Source organism: Trichophyton verrucosum (assembly GCF_000151505.1).
Source record: "Trichophyton verrucosum HKI 0517 chromosome Unknown contig00404_1.f1.exp, whole genome shotgun sequence".
In the NCBI taxonomy this organism is placed as follows: domain Eukaryota; kingdom Fungi; phylum Ascomycota; class Eurotiomycetes; order Onygenales; family Arthrodermataceae; genus Trichophyton; species Trichophyton verrucosum.
The window spans coordinates 1-9581 of NW_003315362.1; the positions used below are offsets into that span (position 1 = coordinate 1).

At 47.2% G+C, this 9581-nt stretch overlaps 3 protein-coding genes across 3 annotated transcripts; 1 reads left to right on the forward strand and 2 right to left on the reverse strand.

Moving 5' to 3' along the window:
- Window positions 1–1128: 1128 nt before the first annotated feature.
- TRV_05322 (uncharacterized protein) lies at window positions 1129–2448 on the forward strand (the record flags this gene model as incomplete). Its single annotated transcript, XM_003020534.1, has 1 exon — window positions 1129–2448. A coding segment is annotated over one exon (1320 nt), but the record flags the coding sequence as incomplete, so codon positions are not given.
- Window positions 2449–2875: 427 nt separating this feature from the next.
- On the reverse strand, window positions 2876–6304 carry TRV_05323 (uncharacterized protein; the record flags this gene model as incomplete). Its single annotated transcript, XM_003020535.1, has 4 exons — window positions 2876–3522; window positions 3585–5920; window positions 5983–6122; window positions 6218–6304. The coding sequence occupies 4 exons, from the start codon at window positions 6302–6304 to the stop codon at window positions 2876–2878; spliced, it is 3210 nt and encodes a 1069-aa protein (XP_003020581.1).
- A 1414-nt stretch (window positions 6305–7718) lies between these two features.
- On the reverse strand, window positions 7719–8826 carry TRV_05324 (uncharacterized protein; the record flags this gene model as incomplete). The annotated part of the gene is made up of 3 exons (XM_003020536.1): window positions 7719–7826; window positions 7978–8146; window positions 8204–8826. Coding segments are annotated over 3 exons (900 nt in total), but the record flags the coding sequence as incomplete, so codon positions are not given.
- Between the last annotated feature and the right edge of the window lie 755 nt (window positions 8827–9581).

Sequence of the window (9581 nt, forward strand, 5' to 3'; positions counted from 1 at the left end):
TAACTCTTTTGTCTGAACTCTCCTCCGGGTTCGTCCATCTCTCCGTCCCAATGGCTCGCCGGTCAGACGAGTGGTCTCTCCGTATAAGTAATAATCCGCAGATTCCACGGCCGTTCAATCAAGCATGGCCGATTCTCATCCCAGGCTAGGCCCCCCCTGTCTCCCTTAGCCAGACAGCACTTTGGCCATCAAACCGTCAAAGCACGGTAAGTGAAAAAAAAAAATAACCTCTGACCAGTAGTTTAAAGGCAAACTGCGTGCCTGTGCCTCTTAACGGTGCCAAGCAGGCCATTTTCTGGTTGAGAGATCGCTTCGACCAAATTTCAACCTCTCTCCCCTTGGAGTAACCATATATCTCCATTCCTCGTAACCTCAAAGAATCTCATATATCGGGTACTCTGCTGTCCTGGCTGTCATTGTTCCAGAGTCGTTCGTCTTCGTCTCCCTGGCCTGTTTGCTCTTCTATACATTCCCTCCCGAAGATCGCGCCCCTGCTCTTCTTCCGTACATCCGTTCCCTAGGAATAACTACAGTGTCCCCCGCGCGCATATTCAGTCGTAACAAAGCCTATATTCGTGAATTCACGGCCTGCCAGGAGTAACTAGTTACTCGCCATCGCCAGATAGTTCCACATGTTGGAAGGCGAAATCCCCAATAATCAAAGGGCTGGCAGTAACAGCGATGGATCGCGCATCTCCGTGGCCATCGTCGGCACCGGCATGGCTGGCCTGGTGACCGCATACCTCCTGCGGAACGACGAGAACCAGAAATTCGACATCGAAGTTTTCGAATCGGTGCGTGCATCTAGCTACTCCTGCAGCTTCCATTTCCCCCCTTTTTGTGTTTCTCATTTTTTTTTTTTCCCCCGTCCATATATATGCCCCGGACGCAGTCATAATATAGCTTGTCCAACCATAGGGACCATGCCTCCACAATGGGGGAAGAGAGATTCATATATTGACAAAGCTGTCGTCCTTGGTTCAATATGTTGAGTTCTGTTTTCCGGGCTGGTGATTGTCACACTGCTTCTCGTGTGCGATGCGTTGTTTCGCATGCACCACTTTCTTCGCTTTCTTCTTTCTCAAGGCGACACAGGAACCGGAAGCTAACTGCGCGCCCAATATCTAGCAAGACGCCTTGTCTCTCAATGCCGAGGGGGAAACCATCAAATCAGAGAATGGTCAGGAGACTTTCCATATCAGCCATCCAATGCGAGTCTTTGATGATGGCTATTATAAGTATATGACGCTCATGTATAAGCATCTCGGCATCGAGTGTGATCCTCTCAAGTTCCTCTTCAGCTACTCCTTCATACCCAAGGCAATTCCGAGTCCAGAGGCCCAATCGGACCAGGCCCAGGAGGAACTGGCTCAGCCCAAAGTAACATTCCTCTATTCTTCAAACAACCACCGTCTCCCTCCTCTTCGTCCTGGTGGGCAGGGCTTCCTCTCGTGGCTCTGGGAGCTCATCTATGTTGCTTTCTTCTTCGGTTGGTTTTCCCTCGCCTGTTTCTGGATAGATGCCCGCAAGGATGACCAGCCAGAGACCCTGGAGGAATACTTCAACCGTGTCCGTCTCCCACGGCACTTTGTGTATCGGTACATCCTGCCTCCGTTCGCTACTTTGTCGACATGCAACCATGCCGAAATGCTCAGCTTTCCGGCCCATGACATAGTACAGTATGTTCGGCGCACATATAGAGCACCGCACTACCTCGTCCGTGAAGGAACCCAGGTAGTCGAAGATACCCTCTCAAAGGGCCTGAACATCCGTCTTGGTGCCCGCGTCACCTCCGTCCGTCCAACCGGCTCTTCGGTCATGGTATGCTGGGACTCAACATCCTCTGCCTCCGAGCTCGCCGGTGAAAAGATACCGCCCATGTCCAGCTGTCAGAGAAAATTTGACCGTGTCATCCTGGCCGTGCCGCCAAATATAGTGGGAGCCATCTTTGAACCGCTCCGGGAAGAAACCTCTCTCTTGCCCACGAGATCGGTCGAATCCCTAATCCACACGGATGCTTCCACCTTGCCAAATATCTATTCAGAGCCGGTCAAGGCACAAACAACGTCCAGGGAAGAAGTGGAATGGGGCCATTTCCGCTCCACGGTCGAATCAACGGAGTCCATACATGAACACCCTTCGTCATACATAATAACAACCTGCCCCATATTACCCATTGACCCCAGCAAGGTTGTGCGCCGTTCATATTTCACCCGAACATTACGCACCCCTCAAAGCAGGGCAGTAGTCAATCGTATCTTTGACAAGTCAGCCACCCCTGATGGACAAGCCACAGAAAAGCCTGCTGGGTGGCGGAATGGAGACGGAAATGTGTTTCTCGTCGGCAGCTGGTGCTGGGATGGAATGGTGCTCCTGGAAGGATGTGTTGTATCTGCCATGCGTGCTGCCGAGGATTTCGGTGTCAGAGTGCCTTGGGCCCAATCCTGACCGAGAGGATTGTCGATATTGCTGAGGAATTTAGGGCCTTGTATATCTATTAGTTATTTAGGGTTGCCTTTTTCTAGACATATTTCTAATATCTTCCTATTGTTATGAAAGATTTTAAATGCATAGCAATGACCAATTATATAGTTGCTCAAAAAAAACAAAAAATGTTGATGTTGGATGCGACGTTATATTCATATCGTATCAACATAGCAGAACCCCTGTTTGCCCCAATGTTGTAGAAATCATAGACATGTCCGATGTGATGCTCCAAATGAATAGGGGGATAAGAGAATTTTTAGCGTGAAAATACCATTGATTATGGTAAATGTATACAAAGAGGGAATGGGGGATTGACAAAATGGCGACCAAATCAGCCCGCCAGTCAGAAGAACCATTCCCAAGATAATCCTAAAAATATATTCCCTAGTTAGGCTTTGCCTTTGGCCTTTGGCTTCCGGCCTCTCTTCTTGGGAGCCTCCTCCTCTGACTCCTCAATATCATCGTCGTCGTCGTCGTCTACCACCTTCTTCTTCTTGGATTTCGCCTTCGTGGTACCAGATTTCTTAGCGTTGCCGCCGGCTTTCTTGGTCTTTGCGGCCTTGACATATTTGTCCTTCTTCAAGTCCAAGTCGCTTTCTTCTTCTTTGACCTCTTCCTCTCCAAGGATTTCCTCAGCATCGTCAGATTCGTCGATGGCATCTTCCAAGTCTGGTTTCACTTTGGGAAGTTTCTTGGATGACACAACGCTCGATGCCTTCATGAACGGTAGAGGGTGAGAGCGTTGATTATATAGACGTGTAAAGGTAGCTTTCGTTTGAGACTGGATATTGATGTTCTTTTCGTTCATGGGGCCGAGACCAAGCTCAATAATAGAATCATAATCATCTTTGGTCAAGAAGTAGCTGTCCATGAAGTCAATAACGTCGTCGACAGCGTCCTTCCCGTCAACTTCCATTCTTTTGACGGTCTTGTTCCATATCACGGGCATGTATTGTTGACGAATGTCGTGTCTGTCACCAGATGCACGAAGACGCATATGACCCTGAATCTCCTTGACTTGCCTAGCCATTTTACCTGTGGGGAGAAACTGTGAGTAAACAAACATGCTAGAAATATGGGGTCCAACAGCCTCTTACCTTGCTTACTGTTATTGCCCAGCCAGCTGGTAAACCCGACTCTGTCCGTCATATTTCCAGCCATGAAGCTGGCTGGTCTCACAAAACTGAAGGCAGCATGTGTTGGCATAAGGCTCCACTGTTGCTGTGAGCCATGGATCATTCTATCCACCAAATCACCGTCACTGATACTCTCCGCAGCCTTATCGGCCAACTCAAGAAGCTTGAACTGCCTCTCCTTGCCACTGTAGGAATTAGCTGCCATTGGGTTTGTTCGCAGGTAGTTCTCCTGTAGCATCAGATAGCTGAATTCATGATCGTTGAAATATAATTCAACCTTGTCGTTGAGTGTTGCCTTTGAACTGGGTGCAAACATCTGTGCACTAAGGATTTTCCCAACAATATCCCAAGGCTTAAGTATAACATGTTTCTCCCATGCTTTTGACATTTCTTTGCCTTGATCGTAATCAAGGTTATTGGCACTAAGTTTTATCGTTGACAGCATGTTTATCACTTGGCGGATATCGGCATGAGTTCCTTCAATAAGACCATCAAGCACCTGAGGAGGTATCTTTATGCCTTCTCGGTAGCAAATGGTAAATAACCGCGCACGGATTTGCTCTGCTGTTGGCCTCCTGAATGGTAACTCAAATGTGACATGATCGAAGGGTTTCATTTTCGGAAGTCTTCTCTCATTGCAGATCAGGATAATAGGAATCCTAGTTTTCTTTGCAATGGCAGCTACTGCACCGACACCACCACGGTCACCAGCAGACATTCCGTCAACTTCATCCACGATCAACACCAGATTCTTCTTCCCAGGCTCAACCTTCTTGCCTTCGCCAGAAAAGTAACCCTGAAGAGAGGTAGTGTCAAGTACTCCGCGCAAGGTGGTTTCAAGTAGCTTCTTACTTCGGGTATCACTAGCATTTGTCTCAACAATATCAAAGTTCTCCAGCTTTGCAACTAGGTGTGCAGCGGTCGTCTTTCCAATTCCAGGTGGGCCATGTATCATAACTGTGCGGTACGTCCCTGAGCCATCTTTTCCAGGCTTTTTGAAGTTGGCTCTTGCGTTTGCATGCCAGTTACGCAGCCAGGTTTGTAGCTTTTCGACAGTGCCCTTGTTTCCACATATCATGCTAAGGGATGTGGGTGCATATTTCGTGGTCCAGAGGCGGTCATCAACTGCCTCACGTTTATCACTAGCGTTCTTGTCCTTGGTTCCTGTGCCTGAACTAGGGGGAGCTGATGCTTTGGACTCAGCGGCACGCTTCTTTTCTTCCCGATCAATCTCAGCAGCCATCTCTTTGATTTTTTGCTCTTCAGCTTTCTTCTTTTCGGCATACTGCTGGGCTGCCTTTCCGTCACCTCCATTGGCAGGAAGTTTCCTAATCAATTCAAACAGTCCCCCTTCGTTGATTGTCTTAAGTTTATACTTCTGAATGGTTTCCAGTTTCTTCGGACCAGCATCATTACCCAATACCACATAACTTGTTTTTGAACTTGGAGCTGACATGCATTTTCCTCCGTATTTTTTCACGAGATTTTGTCCTTGTTCCCGCCCAAGGGAGTCAAGAACACCGGTAAAAACGAAAGAGAGTCCAGCAAGACAATTCGGCTCCCCGACTGGTAGGTCAGAGTCATCGATAGTACCACCGGATTGAGCGCGTTGAGCAGCCGCAACAAAGTTGAATTTCTTCGTCGCAGTTGGTGGTGACGGGGCTTTGACTTCGGGAATACTGTTAAGTATATCTTGTATCTCTTTGCTTTCCGGTTGGTCCGCTTTAGTTGCCCTAGGCTTTTTGGGTGTGGATTTGGAAGTGGTTTTGGGAGCGCGAGCCTTTGCCGTTTTTTTCTTTCCACCGTCGTCCTCACCCTCCTCTTCGTCTTCACTCAAGGCTGCTGACTTGCGCTTCTGAACCTTTCTTTCAGGTTCTGGAAGGGTGTCTTTTTTAGTTTTATCTGAATGTATGTCCGACGCAGTTGGGGGTTTCACGATCATATCATCAAAATCATCAGATTCATCCTCCTCCTGGTAGTCATCGTCACCCTTTCCTGCTTTCTGAAATTCCGAGGCAAAAATATCGTCTCCTCCAAGATGATCATCGGCATCAATTATCCGTTCAGCTCTCCGTGGTTTCTTGGCTTCTTTTGAAGGTAGTGGCGGAGGATGGATTTCAACGGAGGGTGCGGTTCTAGTGGATTTCCGTGGGCTCTCTCGCGTGGCTAGGACCTTCTTCTCCTGGCCATTTGAATTGGGCTTATTATCTGGAGCTGCGTTTGGCTTGCGATTCCTTTTACTTGAGCTAAAGTACTCGGATGTGGTGGTAGGCTCGGTCTTTGGTTCTTCGGGTTTTCTAGGCATATATGTGTCAGTGTTCTGTGTCAACGGCGGAAATCGCAGGCCATTACTACTCACGGCTTCTTCTTCGGTTGTGGTTTTGGGGGTGCTTTAACGGTCTCCTCTTCTTCATCACTATCCTCAATGACTTTTCTACTTCCTAGACCACAGTTAGCATAATCCCGATGACAAGGCTTTCCACAAGAAATAGCATACTTCTTTTCCGGGGATTCGATTTCTCCTGATAAAATTAGAATTTACCATCATCAGCGTCAAAATTCCAATATCAAACTCATTGTCCTGGGGTATGTACCTCTGATTCCTTAACAGCTGGTTTTGGTTTTGGCGCAGCACCCTGGCTCCCCTTGGGCCCAAAAAAATTTCTGATATCCGGTGCCATCCTGTCTACCACGGCAGAACACTGCAATCACCGTCAAGAAGCTGCTTTGGCGTTCAATCTGTCTGCTCCAAATGTCCAATATACCGGCTAAAGAGAGAAACACGTCCGCTTTAGGTTGGCGTTTCCCTAGGACGCGCCAAAACACGTGATGAAATTAATAAGCTTATCTAATAAATTATGTAAGTTAATCGGCTTATGTAATATGGACTTTGCAACTTCTGCTTGATCGCAAAAAGATGACGACGAGACAGCATTTCAACGCCGTTGTCCAGCCTGCACACACGCACCGATGGGGCCGTCGTCAAGAGTATTCGGCCCATCCGGCCTCTTTTCAATCCCATCGAGGAGTTAGTATGCCCTTTTCCACCACGCATTGTGTGGGATCCATAACTAAACACACTCACCAGTATCATCGATATCAACTTCCGCGGCACGATGCTTTTCCACAACCTCCCCGGCATCCAACTGGCTGGTGCCTAAAGCGGCCGAGAAGAGCAAATCGCCAAAAGGCCGACCTCATATGGCTACGGGTGGATCTTCTCGCGGAACAACGGTTGTTTGGGGAGACTACGGACTGCGAATGGTCGACCATGACCGAAGAATGCCCGCCTCGTCGTTGAAGATTGGATTCGAAGCAATTCAGAGACGTCTGAGAGGAATGAATTATAAGCTATACCCCCGAGTTAGCGCCAACATCGGTGTGTATACGAGTGGTAACGAAATGCGAATGGGAAAAGGAAAGGGTAAATTTGATTATTGGGCTGCGAGAGTCGGAGTTAGTCGAGTTATTTTCGAATTGAAGGGCGATATACACGAGAAGGTTGCCAGGGAGGCATTTAGGCTAGCTGCCCACAAGATGCCTGGTATGTGACATATTGGGGCATTGTATCTTGTTCCTCTTGAAGGGAAGCTAACATTTTAGTAGGAATGTACGAGTTCGTGAAAAAAGGCGATCCTCCTGTTGTTGGAATTACGAAGTTAAAAGACGGCGTTACTCTAGAGTCCCTGAAGAGGCCACGACGAGCAGTTCCGCTCAATTCAAAACCAGCGACAACGTCAGAACCGGCTCCTCCTTCATAGAAAAGGTAGATATACCCGCGGGTCGATGGAGTTGGATGTATATTAGCTGTAATTTAGACGTTTGTTAAAGTATAGAGCGTTTATCTCTTCCTTCTCTCCCATACAAATAAGGCGGGAAAATGAGTAACTGATATGTATTCTCCAATATCATAATGGACATAAGATTTAGTAAATATGATACATGTATTCTCCTTTTACAAGCTCAATGCCGCCCGTACAACATTTATCATTTAAAAGTCGAGACCCATCAAATAACTATTGAACGTTAGTAGTTGTACCAAGTAGGAGTCAATACTGCTCAGAACGTACCTTTCAAGTATTCTCATAAACTTTGCTACAAAAGCTTCAAGGTGGAATATAACTTTCTGAACAGTAGCAATATCTTGTCAGCATTGATTTCAAAGAATTGGCATAGCATGGACATACGCTTCCCATCTTTATTCTGTGTTCGTAGAAGGCCGACCACTTAATAACTTCAGGTTTTAGCGCGTCATCAATTTTGGGTATCAGTTTGAAGGTAAGGGTCTAGAGTAAGATTAGCTTCAAATCCAAGCTACAGTTAAAACCTTTGACTTATAGGCTGTGGAGATTACCTTTAGAATGGTAGTTGGTGGTATGCAATGGGTCAGTAGGTCATACAGCCTGGCTCTGACTTGGAGTATTCTAGCCGGCGATCTCTCTGCCATGATCTCATCAGCCACCACAGATATCAGTGCTTCCCAATCTGGTGGTGGAATTGGCGTGTTATCTGAAACTTTCTCACTATACGACTGTCAGCAGTCACCCGGGCCAATGAGGGTGAAGATGGCTCTAACTCACTTCTGTGCATGAACAGCTTCAAACATTAATAAAGCTCGTCGCAGGTTCCTTCCGCTCTCCTTAGCTAGTCGCTTGTTAAGTCCAGGACAATCATTCCAGCCTTCTTTCTTCCCGGCTAGCTTCAGAACTTGGCATATATCGTCTTCAGAAGGAGCAGGTACCCGGACTAGCAGGGTTCTTGATCGAATTGGAGCAATGATATTGGCAGTAGTGTTGGCAAGCAGAATCAATCGCATGTTTGGACTGTATTTTTCCATGGTTCTTCTTAGTGCCGCCTGGGCGTCTCTGGTAAGATGGTCTGCCTCATTTATAACCACGACCTTGAACCGCTGTTTGGCAGATTGATCTACCTGCTGCGTCTGCGCTATTTCCTTGAGAAGCTCCTGGACAACGACACGGTCGTAAGTCCCCACATCCGATGGCGTGAGTTCAAGGTGATATATAGAGGATACAATGTTGAATTCGAGCTTGCGGTTACTGCTGGTCTGGAACACCCGAGCATCTATCTTGATTTTCTCGACACCCGGTCCATATAGCTCTTTGAGTGTGGCAATTATCCTGGTCTTTTTTCCTGCACCAGATGGTCCATAGACAAGAAGATGGGGGAAATCACCGCTTTGCGCCTATGTCAAGTGAGGTCAGGATTGCATGTCCACTAAGTTCAGTTCGCGCTGGTCTCATACCAGTGCTCTAAGCCGAGCTGAAAGATCTTGGTGATAGGTAAGTGCGTCGAGGGTTTTAGGCCGCAGCCTGTCAACAAGAAGTGCCATTGTATGTCTGTGGTTTGTCGGTGGTTGAGCTGTTTCCTCTGTCCTTATGATTTCTCTCCGCCATCAACGAAAGCTTCGGGCGCGTCAAAAAGAAGCGCGTTTTCCTATTAGCACTTTGTGGCCCGTGCGAAGTGCTGACTAACGTGTCGTTAGGATGACATAATCAAGAATCGGCTCTTACTCTCTCGCATGGCGTGAAATGCATATAGGAGAACAAGCATGCCTGATAGACCTCTCACACCAAAGGGCAGTATTACAATTTGTAGCTCCGTAGATTATGGGGATACTGGTCGAAATTGAGAATAGCTCGTTCTAATCGCCTTATCTATACATATAAAGCATACATGCCCTATCGGGGATTTGTTCATGTCGTGAGAGGAGACCCTTTATCCAAACGCCAAAGATGCAAAATAACCCTATAAATTGCTGTGGGTACAGTAAATCCTTCTCGGTATATTTTTGTTAACAGCACTTGGAGCTTCTCGAGTTGAAATCCATATAAACTGTTTCGCTATTGAAGACGACCTAGGGTGTAGGCCTTAAAATGCCATCTTTGTCATATCGAGCTTCTACAAAGGGACGCCCATTTAGCACAAATACTCAAAAAA